At 40.1% G+C, this 20,494-nt stretch overlaps 1 protein-coding gene across 2 annotated transcripts in view; it reads left to right on the top strand.

The window, feature by feature from the left end:
• The window catches only part of GBF1 (golgi brefeldin A resistant guanine nucleotide exchange factor 1), a 94,788-nt gene that overhangs the window by 66,520 nt on the left and 7,774 nt on the right, over positions 1–20,494 (top strand). For both annotated transcript variants that reach the window (XM_065746218.1, XM_065746219.1), the window contains exons 9-28: positions 751–886; positions 3,249–3,478; positions 3,977–4,145; positions 4,332–4,543; positions 5,229–5,327; positions 5,739–5,933; positions 6,369–6,555; positions 7,543–7,683; positions 8,249–8,337; positions 10,908–11,110; positions 11,554–11,677; positions 11,973–12,098; positions 12,726–12,808; positions 15,011–15,247; positions 16,145–16,238; positions 18,280–18,456; positions 18,930–18,994; positions 19,112–19,235; positions 19,797–19,868; positions 20,105–20,199. In XM_065746218.1, coding sequence (XP_065602290.1) covers positions 751–886; positions 3,249–3,478; positions 3,977–4,145; positions 4,332–4,543; positions 5,229–5,327; positions 5,739–5,933; positions 6,369–6,555; positions 7,543–7,683; positions 8,249–8,337; positions 10,908–11,110; positions 11,554–11,677; positions 11,973–12,098; positions 12,726–12,808; positions 15,011–15,247; positions 16,145–16,238; positions 18,280–18,456; positions 18,930–18,994; positions 19,112–19,235; positions 19,797–19,868; positions 20,105–20,199 — 2,858 coding nt within the window. The remainder of the gene's footprint in view (positions 1–750; positions 887–3,248; positions 3,479–3,976; positions 4,146–4,331; positions 4,544–5,228; positions 5,328–5,738; positions 5,934–6,368; positions 6,556–7,542; positions 7,684–8,248; positions 8,338–10,907; positions 11,111–11,553; positions 11,678–11,972; positions 12,099–12,725; positions 12,809–15,010; positions 15,248–16,144; positions 16,239–18,279; positions 18,457–18,929; positions 18,995–19,111; positions 19,236–19,796; positions 19,869–20,104; positions 20,200–20,494) is intronic.

Genomic DNA, 20,494 nt, shown 5'->3' on the forward strand with positions numbered 1-20,494 from the left:
AAGGAACCTGTTCACTGTTTAAATTTTCACCACCAAACTGAGGAGATCTGTCAGCAAGGGGAAAATTGACTTTTGACCTAAAGTCAAGGGTGAGAAGCAGGTATTCCTGAGCTCAGACAAAACTGTTTTAGAATGAAGTGATTTCCAAACCTGCTGTTGCTATTGGCAGTGTAACTAAATACTGTAATGTTGTTAGGAAGTTCTGGAACATCTGTGCATGCCCGCAGTAACTGTGCTGCTACAAGTGTCACAGTCTACACTGCTCTTACTGTGATTTGTTTGCCCAAAACTTGTGTAAGAACTAGTAGTAGTATCCTGGTTGTCAAAAAACCTGAGGGTTAAGTTGGGTTTAGAACTGAAGAGGAGTAATGACAGGAGGTGAAAGCAGAACGTGGTTTATTTCTGAACCATTACAGTGGTATTTGCAATGTATCATGCATCATGGAGTGAATGAAATCTTACATAAGCACTTCTCAATAGTAAAAAAGATTGCTGGAGGAAAGAGAATGTGGAATTATTAAAAGATGAGTAAATTGAAAGAAAAGGTAGAGTAGCTGCTGTAGAGTCTCCCTTGATTCAGACATGGAGTGTTGGGTAATAGTGGGGAGTTGGGCTGGTCTGCATGATTTTGTGCTGATTAATTTGTGTGTTGCCTGATATTGAGAATTTTGAGACAATTTTGAGGTTGACTTGTACAGTGTTCTATCTGGTTTTGCTATACTGATATTTTTAATGGTTTATGGTTTTCAGTTGAAAATGAGAGCTGGAGGAATGAGTGAGTCATCAAAATGGAAAAAGCAGAAGAGATCACCAAGGCCCCCTCGACATGTAACTAAGGTCTCTCCTGCAACAGAACAACCAGCAGCCAACGCTAGTAACATCACAGGTAGGTTGAAATCTATCTCCAGAGACCAGACAGCATCTGTTTCAGAGCTATCTTAGAATGTCTTCATTTAATTTCTCTTAAGAAGTTGATCTGCATTATGCTTATTTTTAAATTTTAGTTTTTGGTGTCTGTAGCAATAAATACGTTGTAGCTTTTCAGGTCCAGGAGAAAAAGTTTGAAGGAGACAGAATATATATTGATGACAGAAAGCACAGCCCCACTGCTAATGTGACAGCATTTCTCTGCCTTCAGTGTGCCTTACAATAGTTTATAGGGAGGATAAAGGAGACCTTAAAAGGTAGCTGAGGTTATGTGAAGCTATTCGGTATGGAGGAGATGGATGTTGCCCCAGGTATGTGAGGAGATTGAGAACAAAAACACTGGAAAGAGAGCTAAGGGAGTTGAATCTGGGGAGAAAGTAGTGGTAAAAAGACAGTATAATGCAGTTGCCTGCAACAGGAGGTTATTGATCTGAGTGGCGTATTTTTTCAAGTACTCCTGAAGGATATACTAAACAGTGTACCAAAGGGGTGGGGGTGATGGTAATGAAAGAAGAGAAAAATTTGACTGGGGAAGAGATACAAGTGGAACTAGGGGGTGCTCAGAGACCTACCTATCTCAAATGTGTGAGTGAACATATTTCTCACTACAGGTGTAAAGATTGTAAATGTGCACCCATAACTCTTGGTGTTTAATGAAAGTCATGGAGCTATGCGCACTGAGAGAGAGAAATATGGGGGGCATTTTAAACTGTTAGGGGAAGAATAGAGGCTATGATATAGAAAAAGATACGAAGAGTTATGTGTAGGGGGCGGGGGGAGAGGAAGGTAGGGCAGTAAAAGTACCTGAAAAGAGTTTGTGTGCAGGAAACTATTCAGTATACATATGAATCCTTTGGCATGTGTTTCAATTCAGCCTACAGAAGTGATGCAGTCTGTAACAAGTGATAGAGTATGTGACTAGTGCTAGTGAGCTTGGGAACATAATGCTGGGGAACTTCTATTATTGTGTAGTAGACCAAATAGTTATAATTGTTTAAATGGATGACTGAGTCCCTCTGGCTGTAAAGTATTCTGTTTCTTGTGCACTCTACATTTTGACGTGTCAGGCATAAACATTGACAGCAAAAAGAAGCAGACAGGAAGTTTGAAACAATAGCTGTGTAAAATACATAGTTCTGACTTCTATTGCATTGCAGAAGCCTATTAAACATATTGTGAATGAATCCAAATGTGTTCTTACAGAACAGCATGGTAGCTGAAAACAGGAGAAACAAAAAAATGAGATAAAATTGCATCCAACTTGGAACAGATATACAAATGAAAGTTCAACCTTACATAAATCATCGTTATATTTTTATACTTTCAAATAGGTGTTGAATTACACTGTAAATCGTATAACATTTTGGAGAGAAAGTTAGGTAGTGTTATCAAGTGCATCATTAACTCTGATCTTGTAGGGCTAGGCAGTATGTTAATTGTGCAAAATGGCAAAATTGATTGTATTACCCATTGCATTTTGAAATAAAATGAATAACATGCTGCTACTTATTTAGGACACTTCCAAAAATCAAGTCAGCAATTTGTTGAGTGGGTTTTTGATGTCATTCCCAATAAACCTCATGATGTTATGATGTGGAATATCATTAATACAACAAAAATCATAAAACCGTAACACAATTAAACATTCCTCTGTGCAAAATCATATGCATTTCACATGTGAATACGTAACTCTTGTTTGTATCTTTGTTTGATAGCCATGCTCTCAAGTGTATCTTCTTCTTGAAAATATATATATTTTTTTACTATTCTTTTTCTCTTCTTTTTTTTTCCTCTTAAAAGAAGGCTTTGATTCTTGGATCATTGTCTCACATTTAGAAATAGTAAAAATACTGCTCTATTTTAGAGCTATTTGGATTCTACTGCAATTATTTGTTTAATGTGTCTTAAAGAAATTGATCTTTCCTTCCACTCACAGTTTGAATTACTAATAATCTCACTTTGAATCTCACTAAAACTTGATGCAAGTCTTTTTTTTGCCTTTGTATCAAACTGTAAAGTACACTTTGGGGGCTATTTTCTGCTTTCTTCTTAATGATAGAAACCCTCTGCAACCTTTGTTTAATTATACAAATTACCTTATTCTCTGAGTCTGATAGATTCCAACTACTATACTTTCATTTGGAGAACGTACAGTATCTCACTGCATTAATTTTCTGCATTTTTTACATTAATACAGAAATACCTGAGATCATTTGTAGTGATGCCCTGATGAAAGTAAGCCTTTGCCGCTGTATTCAGCGTATGAACTTGAGACTGAGGGACGAAATTATACTGATCTTTTTGCTTCTATTTCTCATCAGCAAGCGGAGTTACTTTCATTGATGCTCCCTCTCCCAGTTCCTCTGGAAGCTCTGAAAATATTTCATCTGCAGTCAGCCCTTCTACAGACAGTGGTTTGGAAATGTCCTCACAGACCACCTCCAAGGAAGACCTGACAGACTTGGACCAGGTCACTTCTTTGGGGCTTCATGCAGGAATGCCTTCAAATGAGGCCAGAGTCGCTGATAATCAAAACCAGCCTGAACTCCAGGTATATGATTGCTGATAAAGAAGAGTTATAACTCCCAGCATAATTAGTTGTGGGTTCAGTACACACACTGTATTTCTCTTCGGTCACAGTGTTTATATTGTATTTTAAGTCTTAGGGTCAGAGTAAAAGATCTTCACTGTAAGTGATTTGTAAATTCACAAATATGCTTTCTTTTTGTTTATTTGTTTGTTTCAGAACTACAGGTGCCCTGAGTGGTAAAAATGCTAAGAAGGTATAGATAGAAATAATGAGCTGGAATTATGTAGCATTTAAAAACACAAAATGAATTAAATCCTAGCCTCAGGAGCAGTAAAAACTGATAGGTTGTGGGAGTATCTTCAAAGTCAAATTCTAGTCTTATAGCCTATAAAAAAAATAAAATAGTTAAGAGCTAGATGGAAATGAAACTGAATGAGAGGGTTGCAGATTATCTTATGTAATACCTACTAATTCTTTTTGCTTTCTTCTTTCCTTTTTGAATGGCTGATATAAATGAAGAATGAAAGTCTGAGAGAGGAGAAGATCCAGTCAGCCTCTGTTGAATCTATTCCTGAGGTTTTAGAGGAATGCACTTCTGTAGCAGAACATTCTGACTCTGCCTCAGTCCATGACATGGACTATGTAAATCCCCGAGGAGTACGTTTTACTCAGTCTTCCCAAAAAGAAGGTGAGAGGTGGGCAGTGTTGCTAAAGTCTGTTCTGCTTTCACTGCTTTGTGTCACTTTCTGCTCTGAAGGTGATGAAATCCTGTTCCTCAGCATGTTTGTGATGATTTCATTTGTAATACTTGGTATACACCAGCAAAAATTAGAAACAGTTGTTAACAATACTGATGTGTCTCATTTTCCTTCAGGAGCAGCACTGGTCCCTTATGGACTGCCTTGTATTAGAGAACTGTTTCGCTTTCTTATCTCGCTCACCAATCCTCTTGATCGCCACAACTCTGAGGTGATGATCCACATGGGATTGCAGCTGCTGACTGTAGCTCTGGAGTCAGCTCCCATTGCAAACTGCCAGTCCCTTCTAGGACTTGTGAAGGAAGAATTGTGCAGACATCTTTTTCAAGTGAGTCTGGCTTGTGCTAGTGTGGGGTTTGACACTGGAGAGTTAGATACTAGTTTCAGTCGAACAGTCTATTGAAGGGTAGCTTCTGAGGTTTGGTGGATCTCAGTCTTAAGAGAGCTCTCTGCTGTATTGCAGTGAGAGTTCTGAATTGCACCAGTGAAATGCTGATGCTGCAAAGCCAAAGATGTTGTCATGTGGCATTTTCTTTAGTCCAGGGCTGAGAAGGGTGAAGCTGATTTGAGAGAACTGTTACTTAGGGATAACATCACATTGATATAGTTGTTTTTGAGGTAATTATGGATGCAATTTACTATATTGATAGAACCTTTGAAGTACGTAGCTACTAACTGCACATGGACCATGTTGGAGGCAGTTCTTCTCCCAGGTTACTTCTCCACAAAAAGAATCTGATGGCTTTACAAAAAACCCCAAAAAACTGATGTTGTAATAGGAAAATAGTGTTACCATAAGCAGAAGGAAATTAAGTATATTTGTTCTTCTTAGTAAAAGTGGGAGCAGGAGGTTGAGTAGGAGGTTGTTTTGTTTTGTTTTGTTTTTCTTGTCTGTTTTAAATATTAGCTATGGGAGACCATTTGTTGATGTGAGGCTGTCATGAGTATCCGTACTAATAGCACATAATGAGTAGCCTGTGTAATTCTTAAGGCTTTTTGTTTTTCTTGTTCAGCTACTGAGCGTTGAAAGACTCAATCTGTATGCAGCTTCCCTCAGGGTGTGTTTTCTTCTCTTTGAGAGTATGAGAGAGCATCTGAAATTCCAGCTGGAGGTGAGTTTTTTGAGTGTCAGTAGGTACCTAGTAATAGTTCCTCAGGCTTGTTAAATACTCATAAATGGGCAGTCAGATGCAGTCTGGAAAACACTGAATGGGTAAATGGTAGGCTAAGTAGTCCTTGTCTTGTTAGATAATGAAGGATCTATGAGACTGGTATACTGTAGTTGCCTACTTTCATTCCATTTTTTTTTTACAATGGTAGATTCAGATGCGTTAAATAATAGAACTATATGAAACCATCTTACAGACAGATGCCTTCAGAGTGAGCTAGTGTTGAATATTTAGGATAATGTGAGCTCGTGTGGCAAGATAATGTTTACATCTGTTTCTGTAGTCCTCAAAGCTATTCACTGTGCTGCTTTCCTTCCTCTTTCCCTTAACTGAGCTGCCCTGTGTTTCTGTCAGATGTATATCAAGAAGCTGATGGAAATAATCACTGTGGAAAACCCAAAGATGCCCTATGAAATGAAGGAGATGGCTTTGGAAGCCATTGTTCAGCTATGGAGGATTCCCAGCTTCGTGACTGAGCTGTACATCAACTATGACTGTGACTACTACTGCGCCAACCTCTTTGAGGAGCTCACCAAGCTGCTCTCCAAGGTGCTGAACAGTCAGATTGTCCTTCCTTGCTCGGGCTGCTAGCCTCTCGTACAAGCTGGGGGGACATGGAGGGAAAAGGGTCTGCAGAAGGGAAAGTCAGTAAGTTAAAACATGGTAAACAGATAAGCAGAACCTGCACATAGCAGTGGTTGAAAGATTCTAGGTGAGCAATTTGAGACAAAGAATGCTATTCTACATTTGGAAGCAGGACAGAAAATAAGCATGAAATATATAGTAACACAGCAGATAACCCATAAGTAAATGATAAAATATATTTGGAAATTTTAGAGCGTTTTATTGTATGATCTAGGGTTCACAAAACTGAAAGGGAAGTGTCCTTTCTCAATTATGGGAAATAAATATGTGTGTGTGTGTGTGTGTGTGTGTGTGTATACATATAAAAGTTGTCTGATACTTGTGTATTTTCTTTCCCAGAATGCTTTTCCAGTTTCTGGACAGTTGTATACAGTCCACCTGCTGTCTATGGAAGCGTTGCTAACAGTGATAGATAGCACAGAGGCACATTGCCAGGCCAAAGTGCTGAGTAACGTACATCAGCAAGAGAAGGAAGTTGCCAAATCAGGCCCAGAAACACCAAACAGCACCAAAGAAATGAGCAGTAGTAAGATTCCCTTCCTTGTTATTTTGATATTAAGCTTAATCTTGTGCTAAACATGTGGATCTCATTTTGGTAATTTATGTTTTAATCACCATAAATATATTTTTTTTATTTTCCTGTTCCATGTTTTGTAACTACCCACTGGTGTTTGTAAACTTGCTGTCAGAACAGGGCCTCAGTTCACTGTTCGAGAATGACTTAATACTTCTTTCCATTCAAAATCTTGCATGGTAGAGGATTTAGAAACATCTTAGAGATGGAATAATCTTAATAATCTTAAGCAAAAAAAAAGTTCTCTTTTTTGTTAATTTCAGGAACTGGAGTATGGAGTTTAAATCTTGTATTGTATTTATTGAACAAAGCAGCGCATGGTTTTTCACATCTCTGAGTGGGAAAAAATGAATTACTGGGCCTGACTTTGCTTAATATGTACTTGTGATTAAGACTTGATTTTTTATTACTTTTTTTCAGCCAGCTGCTTCTGTGACCTAGATTTGTATCTATTTGAGCATTAGTGAGCAGAGCAGCTCTTGTCTTTATTTTCTTGTGGAAATAAGATGTATGTCTACTATGTTTGTTACTTTGCTGTTTACCAGAGTAATAGTAGTGATGAAACTACTTTGTCTCATGATTTTGTCTCACATGAAGAAGTAAAGTATCTAGTTCCTGGGTTAGCACCCACGCCACCCAGCACCCATTCCCTGTCTGTTTGTTTGAGTGAACAATATGGTAGAAATAAAATTCAGAGATTCTAAAATGTGCACCTCATTAAGTTTTATATAAAAGCCATGCCAAAACTGGCAGGCACAAGAAAAGGAGTTAGTGGGGTTAGTGTAAACAAAGCACTGAGGATATTGAGGAATCACAGCTACTGGGGATGGGAAACTCCCTTAAATAAGCACGATTTTGAGTGGTCAGTTCCTTATTTCTTTGATATTTTTTTCTTTAGCTTCTGTATTTGTATTTTTGTTTTGTTTTTAACTTCTGTAGATAATGAGAGAGCTCACAGTGAGGGAAAATCCACCACTGTAGCCTCAGAGCCAGGTGGGGCATGTCATCCTACCAGTGGTTGCCTTATGGCTGATCAGATGAAGCAAGGCTGCATGGAATTGGAAGGAGGAAGCGAGACAGGTAATAGTGTCTGTAGGACCCTAAATCTGAGTGTGTGTGTGTGTATGTGTACTGAGAATGGCCCTGACATTTGCTGGCTGGTTTTACTGTGCCATAGACTGCTGCAGCTATTGTGTGTTTATAATTAGAAAGAAGTGTAGTGGTGAGTATTTGTTTTATATTTGTGCTATATATGCATTCTAGTAGTACCATCTCTTCTGTGATGAGAGTTAGATATGGTAGACCGCTTTGGAGTAAAGATGGATGACCTTCATCCCAAAGTTTATAATTTAAGGTAGTCAAGGATTTTCTAGGGAATTAGTAATGTGAGCAGTCACAGTAGCCAGAAAGTTAATTCTCATGGATGTGTGAAATTATCCGGGACAGGAAACTACTGTGCAATTATGTTGCAGAAGATGTGAGCAGGAGGAATGTAGTAGCTGTATAGTAGGAATGTGAAAGTCACTGATAAGGAAGGATGGTGCAGCAAGGTTCTGTGACTGAGAACTGTGACAAGACACTATAGTGGGCTAGCTGGTACTCTAGGGATGATAGGCTTGACTGTAATGATAATTTGTTCTTCTAGCTGAGAAGAGTATCTCCAAGAAGCCTACCCGATTTTCTTGCATCCTTCCAAGCCCTGAGGAGCTTATGCAGATTAAGAACAAAAAGAAGGTATTTGTGGGGGTGTGCTATGGTGTGTTCTCCTTGTTTCCTGTGTTCTGTAGGCTTTGCATTACTGGTCATGTATCAGAAGTTTTGAGTTCCAATCTCTGCTGATAAGAATTAAACAGTAACTTACTGAAAATCCCACTGTACTACAGAGATAGCGATGATTATTATCTGTTCTGGTTACTTAGCTGTGCTGAGTTGAAAGGAGCTTGGGGAACACTTCTTGGCACAATGTATAAGGCAGGTCCACCTGAACTCTGGATAGGAAAGTTGCTGGGTCTAATTTTGATTATATGAACTTAATCAGCAAATTCCATCGAAAAGGGCAGATTGCCTACTCTTACCAAACGTGCCAGTATATAAAGAGGCCAGCAGCAGTAATGCTAACTAGCTTACTATTCTGTTTATTCTCACATTTGCTTTATCATGAAGGTAATTGAAAATACCGTCTTGGTTGTGGCAAATCCATTCTTCATATAACGTGGGGGTTTTTTGAGCTTCATTAATCCAAGTTACAGTCTAAACTCTGTATGTCTCTGATGAGTGATAAGTGTATTTTCTTAAAATTTTTAAACAAAAGTACTGAAGAAAGTACAACAGATCTCTTGCTCGTGGCATACCAATCTGAGTTGTGATCCACTCTGGCAGCCTCCAGGTCTGATTGTATTTTAAGACATTGGTTTCTCTGTAGAAAGTTTGCTGCAGTACTGAGGATCTTAGATCTTTACCTACAACACAGAGCTGTTGTGGGATAATGCTAAATGACCTACTGGGCACTTTAGAGAAAATGCTTGTCAGCAGAGTCTTCAGAGGAACTGCTGAGTTTTGACATTAGCTAATTTCAGTTACTGTTTCAGCTGTAACCTTTTGTATTGCCTTAAGTCTAGCTTTCAGGGCAGCCTTTGTGATGAATTTTTTGTGAAAGACAGTTGTTAAGGGATACCTTGTATAGTGCTTCCACTGTTCTAACTGAAAACTTCTAATGAGACTGTAGCTTCGCTGTGCTGGAAAACAAGGTTAGAAGAAATTGAGTATTGTCAGTGGCTGGTCCCTGCAGTAGCTGGGAGTTCCCTAAAGAAAATTCCAGGAGCTTCTAGAAAAAGTACAGGATGTTATAGCAAAATGCAGAAATAGTCTTAAATCTCTGTTAGTTTGCCCAAGAAAAATCCTTTCCTGACCCTAAATCTGGCAGTGGCTTTATCGTAAGTGTGACAACGGGGCATAGAAAACATTCAACTTAAATGCTGATGCTGACATGGCACTAGCATGTTCTGCTTCCTTTAACTAGTAAATAAATAAATAAATTGACCACAGCTGGAAGGCTGAGAAAGTTAAATAAAAGCAGAAAGCACATAATGCATCAGATGGAGAAGTTTTTTTATTCTTTTTTTCCTAAAGGCGGTAACCAGAAGCTCAGAAGCTGTAGGACTGACACAATTATAAATGCAGTCCAAACTGCCTGCAGTTTGATCTCCTTTCAGATAGTCTTTAGAAAGAAAACAAGTCCTGTTATGTTCTGTATAGCAACAGAGTCTCCTGGGGGCTTGCTCTACGGGATTTATTGCTGAACAGAAATGCTCCTAGTGTCACAGTCCCTTCAGGCCTGACATAATGGGGCATTACATGATTATTATCATATTCCACCCTCACTGGGTTTCTTGTGCTGTCTGTGCTGCATCTTTCACTGCGATTTGAAGATGTTCCCGCATGCATGCTTTCAAGGAAGCAGGAAACAGAAAGCTGGTGGCTTCTCAGTTATTGAGAACCCAAGGGAGCTAGTAATCATGATGGTCATGAGTTTAGTTCACTAGGTCATCACTAGCAGTTTGATTGTGATAGGAGCTAACAGGGAACTGACATTTATTCTAGTGCCTTAGTAAAGTTCATACGGTTGTTTGTGCTTTTAGTTTTTCTGAACACCAGCAGAAAATTCAGTTAACTCTTTCTCAGTCTGATATTCTATTTTACTGACTGTGGTACTGTCCAGTTTCTTCCCTTCAAAACTAAAAATGAACTCATTCTTTCCAGCCTTGCCATGCTGGAGCATCAGCAAGGTTCTTAAAAGCATGTCTCACTTGCAGAATGCTGTCTAGTGCTTAGGCTTTTGTGGCACTTCTTGCATTGACTGAAAGCTGAGGATTCCTGTTAAGTGTCATTAAGTGAGGTAGAACATGAGAGCCTGGAGCCGAAGGTGATGGACAAGGGCATGGTCTAGTGCTTCCACTGTAGCTGGATAGAGCTGATCTTGCCCACATGTTTGAAGTTCCTCAGAGATTTTCCTCTGCACTGTTTATGTACTAGAGTAGGTGAGGCACTTGGAGTAGCAGAGTGAATTGCTCAGTGAAATTTCAGTGAAAAGCTGTTTGTACTTCGTTCAGTATGACTTGATGCTGAATTCTTGTCTTGAATATGGGTCTTCTGGCCTAAATAGCCTTTCCCACTCACACAGTGTGATAAACTTGATCTTGCTAAGGTTAATCTACTTTCTACTTCATGCTTTTGTTCAAGTGTTAAGAACAATCTGAAGTAAGAAATGCACTTCAAGACTGTAATTGTCAGAATGTTGCTTTCAGCTCCTGATAACTGGCACAGAGCAGTTCAACCAAAAGTCGAAGAAAGGGATACAGTTCCTGCAGGAGAAGAACCTTCTTGCCACTCCCATCAATAACAATGAGGTGGCCAGGTGGCTACGGGAGAATCCTCGCCTGGACAAGAAGATGATTGGGGAGTTTGTGAGTGACCGTAAGAACATAGATTTACTGGAAAGCTTTGTTGGGTGAGTATCTTTAGGTATCTCTTTAATCATGAAGGGGTGAAAATTGAGCTCAGTGGTAAATTAAAATGTAGTACAACAGTAGTTCTTGGAGGCATGGGATCTGTATCACTTGGTTCTCTGTGTACCAGCATGCCTTAATTCTGTACATCTCTCACATATGGGTAGCACCTGAGATACATATGATAGTATGAAACCCAGATGTCTTTCATTAGGACCATTCTCTGTGAAGACTACCAAGATAATTAAGAATTTTTTTAATTGGTGGTTCTTTGCTATGTTTAGCCTGCTTGTGGTATTTTTCTTTGTTTTTCATCCTCCTTTACTATCTATTTTCAGTGAAATCTTGCATTCTGATGTTGAACCAAGCAAGGTTGTAGTCAGTAAGTTTATCCTGTCTTTACTATCCCATTTCAGTTTCTCACTGCAGTTCATTCTTGTTGCAGGACTTTCAGCTTCCAAGGCTTAAGACTGGATGAAGCTTTACGACTTTATTTAGAGGCCTTCCGATTACCAGGAGAGGCACCAGTAATCCAGAGGCTGTTGGAAGCCTTCACAGAACATTGGAGGGTATGTACTTGGGCAGAAAGCTGAAGCACTGTGTTTCTTGTGCGTCTGCCTTGGACACGGCAAATCAAACTGCCTAGATAAGTTTACCATATGCTGCAGGTAGTAGCTGTTACTTTGTAGGAGGTAACAGTGGCACGTAGATTTCCATTTTGTTTTTCGGAAACTAGAGCCATAGCCTGTTTTTGTTTGTTTGTCCCAGAGATTATTCAGTACTATGGGTAGGAAAATGATTATTTTGATCACTGTTATAACTCCATTCCTGTAGGACTGATTTGTGCCTGTATTTGCCTTTCAGAAATCAAATGGATCCCCATTTGCTAATAGTGATGCCTGTTTTGCCCTGGCCTATGCGGTTATTATGCTGAACACTGACCAGCACAACCATAATGTCCGCAAGCAGAATGTCCCGATGACTCTGGAGGTGGGTGTTAGCAGTGTAGGCACCTGTCTGCTCTTGTTGGCAATGAAGTACCTGACATTCTTGGTTTTTTTTGTTGTTGTTGTTTCACCTGGCATTCATGGCTCGTGTCAACAGTAATCTGGTGGACAGCAGCACTGAGGTTGAGTACAGTTGGAGGGGAGGGCTGAAGGCAAGGGACAGTCTTAAGAAGTACTGAGCTGAGCAAGACAGATTGGCAAGTTAGTTGAGAGGCTTCTGTGTCAGAACAAATGGTATCCTAAGACAGAGTAAAAATGTGAAGGTCATTGTACTGCTTTTCAACCATTTGACAGTCAGGGCTTCAAGAGAATTCAAGTCCTGTTTCTGTCAATCTGTGGTACAGACCTGTCACTCTCATGTCCAGCTTCAGCTAATCATGTGTTCTGTTGTCTCTGTTCTTTTAGTGTGAGCAGGGGCAGGAGCTGCTGAGTACTGCCCTGCTGCTAAGCATAGCATTTTGTCTTTGAACTTTGAAGATGTATCTTGAAGAATGCAGGAAAATCTCCTTCTGGTCTCATATAAAGCAAGTGGAGTACTGAACAAAGCCAAGCAGTTCAAGCTGGAGGTACTGGGAGAGTTACATTGGTGTTTTTTGATTTTTTTTCCCAGGAGTTTCGGAAAAACCTGAAAGGTGTGAATGGAGGCAAGGACTTCGAACAAGACATGCTGGAAGACATGTACCATGCCATCAAGTAAGGGTCAACTGACATCTCCTTTTATGCAGTGAGAAAACTTGAGTTATTTGGTTGTGAGATCTTCAGTGACCACAGAGAGAGGCTCGCTGATCGTGTTTGCTTCAAACCACCTTCCAACTCCGTGTGGGACTGGAGTAACAAGCCTTGTCACAGTGATTGCAATGGATTTGTGTCTTTGGATTCTTGCCGTGGTATTTTAATCCACAGAGCTTAAGCTAAAGTTAAGAAATACAGGACTTCTGTCAACATGCATAATAATGGCTGAGCAAGAGCAACATATGAGAAATGCTGAAACTAAGAAGCCTCTGTCCTCCAGGCCAGGCTTTAAGATTTCTTCAGAACATTTTATGCAGTGCCAGAGATAGCAGCTCATCCCCTGGACAGCACTATTGCCTTGACAATGCTGTCTGGGTCTTAGTTGCATATTTCTTTTCAAAAGCTTTTGAGCTTTTCATATGAGGCTACTCTTTGCACCCAATCTCTTCTGCCACCCCTGAAGCTCTTGGCATTCTGAGCAGCATTTGAGGAGAATTCCTGGTGGCTGAAGCCTTTTTGGGCACGGGCTAGGTCTGAGTGGGGAGTAATAGCACAGAAACCTACTCTGTCAGTAAATCCAGACACTGCAAATATGAAGCTGAGAGGATTATGTCTCAGAGGAGACAGGATGTAAGTCTTGACTCTCAGCTGGTTTCAATCTGCAATTGCAGGCAACGGCTTATGCTGGAAGCAGGACAGTGTGCTTATGTAGGGCCTCTCTTCTGAGCCTTCTCCAGGAAGGTGGGGATGCTGCCTGTACTGTCTAGAAGTTCTTTGCATTGACTTAAGATTTCAAACAGAGCTCTAGTTTTGATTGACCTCTTTTTCCTGAGGGTGTTGTTAATGTTGTTTCAGTAGTGTTCTGAAAATATTGTCATATTTTTCAGTAAGGTCATGGCTCTGTCCCAGTCTGTTTTTCTCTATCCTCCCTTCACCAAATGCTTCAGCTTTTTCATTGTGATCAATGGCTGCTGCTCCACATCAGGGAGATCACAGTACTGTCACAGTCGAGTTTGAGGTGTATTATTAGGAAAAGAAGTTAGACATCTTCAGTTAGTTATCTGTACAGAATAATGCATGATCTCTTCAGGATCTTAGCATTTCACTTTTGAGTACAGAATTTCCTGAGACCTTCCAAGTAAAACTCATTCACTTGCTTCTGTTAATACTAAAAAAAATGGATTCTTTGAAAAAACAAAAGCACACTATTGACTATTAACACATTTTCCTATTTAATCCCAGTAATGATTACTTTTGTCAAAATAACATAGCTACCTGAAACTGAGAAGAGCTTATTTCCTTTGCATAAAGCAAGCTGTGTCTTTTATAGACACTGTTAGCACATGAAAACTGCTTCTTTGGCAACTGAAGTACATTATTTTTTTATTTCTACCAGTTGACCTCTGTTTTTCAAATTGCTTGGTCTAATTTTTTAAGTAGATTTGAGACTCTCCTCAATTACTTGGTCATTTGGAGAGTATTATCTCTTGATCAATGTTACCCAAGTTTAGGGAGTGTGTATTTTAACTTGAGGTTTCAAGTACTACTTGGTGTTGAACATAATTGTTTTATTATTGGATAGCTTTAATCAAGTTAGAATAAGGAGCTGTGGTACCCTGGGTGTGAGTCACCCATTACACATTTGATTTCTTGTTTTATTTTTAATTTTGTATTTGTTGGCTTTCTGATTTTAATTTTGGCATAGTTTGAACATTTGCATTCTTAATACAAAGTTATACCACTGTTAACTGCAGTGGTAGAACAACTTACTTTTTCTATAAGAGCAATGAAATATGCATAGTATTCTGAGTGGATGAGAGGTAGGGGATGTAAAGCTACACTAAAATGCTGTCAGAAGTTTTCCAACATTTAACTGCTGTGTTTGTTGCATTTTCAACCTGTAGGAGGTAGCTGCAGCTTCAGTGCTATACTTACACAGTAGTGACCAAGAGTTCCTGACAGCCACTACACTTGATATCCAAGGGATTGGAAAGGGGCAGAGAAAGTAGGCAGGCTTTGGAAAGGAGAATGTTTCAGGAACTGGTAAAATCACTCCAGAGTAGATATCAATTAGCTTTGGGACCATGTAATGAAAGGTACTGTGTAAATGTTATGTTTGGCTCAGAATAAAAAATTCAACCTTTTTGCCTTCCTCCGTTGTAGAAATGATGAGATAGTGATGCCAGAGGAACAGACAGGCCTGGTGAAGGAAAACTATATCTGGAATGTCCTGCTACATCGTGGTGCCACTGACGAGGGAATATTTCTCCATGTGCCTCCTGGCAGCTACGATCATGATCTTTTCACCATGACGTGGGGGCCAACCATTGCAGCACTTTCTTACGTTTTTGACAAGAGCTTGGAAGAAACAATCATCCAGAAGGCTATCTCTGGTTTCAGGTAAGTCTTAAATTTTTGAAACCCAGAAAAGTTAGTTTGGTTGTTATCTCACATCTGTCTGCTGGAGAGTTGATGATGAATACCAGATGTTACTTTTCCTAGCAATTGAAGAGCTTGCTTATTTATTTTTTTGTTTGTTTACATTTATTGAGGCCTATGCTCCCCTAGTTTTGTACCTTCATTTGTGTTGATTCACCTCATCTCCTCATGTTGGCTTTTCTTAGTGCCACTGACCACTTAGTTTGATTGATATGTTGCAATAAGTTTGAGTGCTTTGGGGTGCATATTTTTAAATTCCAGCGTAGTTACATTTAAAAGACTTGCTGACACAGCTGTGCTGCTTAGAAGTGAAGGGAAAATACTACTCCTACCTTGCATAGAGATGCTGACAAAGTCCGAGATATCAAGAAAACCTTTCATGGACTTATGCATATGAGGCTATTGTGAGATGCTGTATTGGAAAAATCTGATTGTGCTTGAATTCAAACCAAGACATGCCTTAAGAGTAGTTCTAAAGCTCTGTTAATATGCTACTGTGGCCATGATCTCTTGGAAACTGGTGGGTTTAATTTAAGTTGAAGGTTTGATGTCAGCAACCTCTTATGTCAAGACATGGGATTTGGCATATTGGCTGAGCTGCAGGTAGTGTGTCTGTTTGGACATGATTTTTGGAAGTGATCCTAGCATCAGCACAGACAAATATCAGGGGTCCAAAACTGAAGGATGTTTTTGAATATAAGATGGATAACAGTAGACTCTATACGTGAGCATTCATTCATTATGAGTGTGTAGAGAGGAGGGTCTAAAAGGTCAACAAAGAGGCGGTCTGATTTGCTGTCCTGTACAGGCTCTTCTTTCTACCAGGTTATTACAATATTTTCTTTGTTCTTCCTCTAGAAAATGTGCAATGATTTCTGCTCACTACGGACTCAGTGATGTGTTTGACAATCTTATAATTTCTCTCTGCAAGTTTACAGCACTCAGCAGCGAGGTAAGTTTGCAAGGGAGGGAAAGAAGTATGTTTTTTGGTATGTTGGAGCATTCTTTTTCTGTTAAGTAGTATTGTTGGTCTATTTTAGTTATCGCAATATCTGTAGATAATTATCAGCCCCTGCCCCAAGTTTTCTGGTGAAGGCGATGAAAAACCATGTGGTAGAGTAGGAGTTCTGTTGCACAAGTCCAAATAAGTGGATTTTCTGTTTACTCACAAGTAGCAGTTTGTATAAAAGTGTTTATTCCACCTATTTTATATAAGGAAACTTAATATCTCCGTGTCATAAAGACAGTGATCTTCCATATTCCCAAGTGAATTTATGCATTTCAGTTATTAAATATTTGGTTACAGGGCTTATGCAGTGCCAACTGGGACTGTTTTGTGATCTGTTCTCCATAAGTATAGGAGCAGTGCATCTGTGTAGTGTAAAGTGGTTAGAAAAACATGCTTTGGGATCAGAAAATGCCATCAGCAGTTTGTTTCACCTTCAGCAAGAGCTAAAGCACTATTTCTGATACAATTCAAAGTGCCATGATTGGTTTAAGCTTTTTTTTTTGCCCAGATCTTCTTACATGGATCAGCATCTGCCTAATGTTAAGGAAGTCAAACATAGAAAGAAATCTACAACATTGTTCTTAGAACCTGTACAAGACCCACAGTGAGCAGAGCAGAATTTTGCCAGATTGTATACACAAAAAGGTGGGGCTGCAACAAGATCTTTAGAGAGTTGAAAGTATGGATGTAAAATGGCCCAAGCAGATGATTTTTGAAATCTTTCAAATGGATAGCAGAAAGAGAGCAGTCCTGCAAATTAGTCCTATTAATGGGGTTTGGCTGCTCCAAAATTGTGCAGAAAAATAGAATTGTCTGAGTTGGATGTTTTGTATTGCTCATACCCTGCATTGGTAGCATTGAAAGAGCACCAGTTTGACTGTTAAAATACAAAAAAAACCCGAACCTAAAAGTCCCTCAACAACCAAGCAATGAGGTTGCTTTTGATGCCCTCTTCCTGCACATCTCACAGTAGTAAAGATGAAATACTCGATCCTCTCCAAGCATACCAGATTTTGAGACTACCAGCAGATAACACAAGCAAAGTCTGCTGTGAAACAACTGTTTGGCACAGATTTACACAGTAGAAGCAACTAGACTAAGCCTTCAGAGGCACCAGCTATTGCCAGCTGTATCCCATCTAGTTGTGAGACTGGAATCTGGAACAGTCCTAGGTCTGTGAAAATTAAGCAACTATGTCTTTTGCTAATGACGTAGAATGAGAGAATTCTGGATTTGAACAAGGCTGTGAGTTCTTATCTTTGACTGGGCTCCAGTTACACCAATTACTTTCTGCTGCCCTAAATTCCTGAATATGGAATATGACAACTGAACAAGCATTTGAGAGGCAGTCTGGTGGAAGGGGAGAAGGAAGGGATGTCTTCAGGGACTTAGGAGACAAAACAAAGAGAAACTGTTAGAAAGCAGGAGAAGAGCATCAAAGTGTCATGTAGCCTGGGAAGTGGCTACCAGATAGGTCATCCTGGTGGTCAGGTATCCCCACTTAGCACTGCAGTTGTTATGCATAGCCACTTTGGTTAAAAGAAGAGGAATAGAGAAGAATATGAAGGTGATTAGCTTGCTGTCAAGTACTGTTCACAGCAACTTTGCAAGACCAGAATGGTTTTGGCCATACTTTCATCTCTAGTGGTAGTGATTGCATCCAGAGGGGCAGTGATACATTTTGTTAAAGCTTTGATTCTGGACTGAGTTCCCATAGCACAATAAGCTAGTGTTATTAGTGTGTTTGCAGCAAGCACTTTCAAATTGTTCTGTAGTGGAGTGCTTATGTCTCAGTGCTTCAGCTTGCTCTGGAAAGCCATCTTGTCTTTGTTTCTGTGTTAAGCAAATATGAGCTGAGTTAGTTATCCACAGCGTTGTATGAAGATTTGCTGCCTTTCCTGTAGCCAATTCTGATCAGTCTGCCATGATTTCTGTTGAAAAAGAAACAACTCTTGCTGACTGCTGCCCCTTTTCTTTCCTGTAGTCTATTGAGAACCTGCCGACTGTTTTTGGAAGTAATCCCAAAGCCCATATTGCAGCAAAGACTGTGTTTCACTTGGCACATCGCCACGGTGATATTCTACGGGAGGGCTGGAAAAACATCATGGAAGCCCTCCTGCAGCTTTTCCGAGCAGAACTGCTGCCCAAGGCCATGGTGGAGGTAATAACAACCAGCTCAAGAGTAGCTGAAGACTCAGGGAGTGGGAATCTGGCTTGGGGAGTGGGAAGCTCCCTTGCAAAGAAGGCCTGGATTTGGTAAAGTGTGTACTGATCTAGAAAGGCTTCAAAAAGTGTAATGTTCAAATAACATGCAGGCTCCAGCTTTTTTCACAGCATTTTTTTTCTCATTTGAGGTTTTTATTGTATTTGAGAAATTCCACCATTCATTTTACTTGAACAAGTTTTGAATATTGTGCAGAAGAGGGACGTGTTATAGGCATGAAGTATTATAGTATTAGTATCACCAGGTGGTGGAGTGTGGTTCTGTGGGTAGAGGGGTGAAGAGCTGGGTTTGGCTGGCTGCAAGCAAGTAGTTGGGTGTGGTATTCATCATTAAATGAAGCACTGTGGGGGCAAAATAGGCTACAGAGAAGTAGACAACTGAATATATACATTTTTCGGTCTATCTTCCAGGTCGAAGACTTTGTAGATCCCAATGGTAAGATCTGTCTGCAGCGTGAGGAGACGCCATCTAACCGGTGAGTGGTGCAGGTAGCCCTGACAATCTTTTTATCCTCCTTAGACCCGGAGAATAATATACCTTTTCTTCTTCTTTAGAAGTTTTCTTACTAATGCTGATGTCTTCTGATTTGCAGTGGTGAATCTACAGTGCTGAGTTTTGTGAGTTGGCTCACCCTTAGCGGGACGGAGCAGTCTGGTATGAGAGGGCCATCTACGGAGACACAGGAAGCAAAGCGAGCAGCTCTGGAATGCATAAAGGTAAAATACAGGCTGTGAAAGGACCTGCTTTTGTTTGTGGTGACAGTACTGTGTGGATAACAGGTAACAAAAGCATAAATATGCATGTTTCTAGGAAGTATTCTAGCTTCCCAGAGGACTTGGGAAACGTAATAAAGAAAAGAGGAGTGAATCTGCATTGTCAGCTATAGGGTCTTTATATGATATGATGTGCAAACATAGTAGCACTTAAAAGTAGGGACAGTTTTGCACACGAAACTGGGATCTGCCCTTGGCATCACAGTGCTATAATTAACCACAAATTTATAAACTCTCAAATGACTAATCTTTTCCAAGACAAAACGTGCTGTGGGCAGATGTTCCTTTTTAAAGGGCAGGGAGCTATCTGATAAAATCCATCTAGCACTATTAGGGGATAACTGATATTAAAGGAGTAAACTAGCTCTTGGGAGTTTCCCTCCAGGTAACTGTTGAAGCCACTCTCAGTGCCTACTGCAGCAGCATGCGGTGTTTTGCAGGGGGGTTCGTTTGTATGCCTTCCCCGTCCCCCACATGTGCCATCCTCTCGTCTATGTTTTGCAGCAATGTGATCCTGAGAAGTTGATTACAGAAAGCAAATTCCTCCAACTTGAATCCCTCCAGGAACTGATGAAGGTGAGAAAGATGCTGGGCAAGGGACTATTACTGATTGATGGTGGGGTGAGTCTGCTGAGTGATCACGGATATGTATTGTGTACTCACTTAGCTCCTCTGTCCTCAGACGATGACTTGAGCCTATTTGGGATTTGACAAATGTGGAGTTTTGCCCAGACTGAGAGCATGCTGTTGGTCCTCATTGGTCCCCCAGTTTTGAGGAGCTGCAAGTCACAAATATTTCTTGTCTTTTCTAGGCTCTAATCTCCGTAACTCCTGATGAGGAGACATACGATGAAGAGGATGCTGCCTTCTGCTTGGAGATGCTTCTAAGGATTGTACTAGAGAATAGGTATGACCTTGAAATACGTTTGTATTCACTGCAAGTGTCCGTGCTTTACTGCAGCTGCTGACTGGGTCTAGGGAATGAGTTCCTTATGTGCATGATTTGCCAGCTGAAGCAGCATGTGGCTATAATTTCAGAGCTTAGCAATTCTGTTCTAGCATATGCAAACGTAGGGACCATTCACCCATGAATTATTGCTTTGATATTGTGAGATCTGGATAATATAAACTAAACACTGGAGGGAGAATTCACCCACGTGGTTGATTTTTGAGAAATTAAGTAGATAAGAAACCGGACAGTT

Source organism: Cyrtonyx montezumae, unplaced genomic scaffold (assembly GCF_038088225.1).
Source record: "Cyrtonyx montezumae isolate F1298 unplaced genomic scaffold, pur_monq_1.0 scaffold_4, whole genome shotgun sequence".
In the NCBI taxonomy this organism is placed as follows: Eukaryota; Metazoa; Chordata; class Aves; order Galliformes; family Odontophoridae; genus Cyrtonyx; species Cyrtonyx montezumae.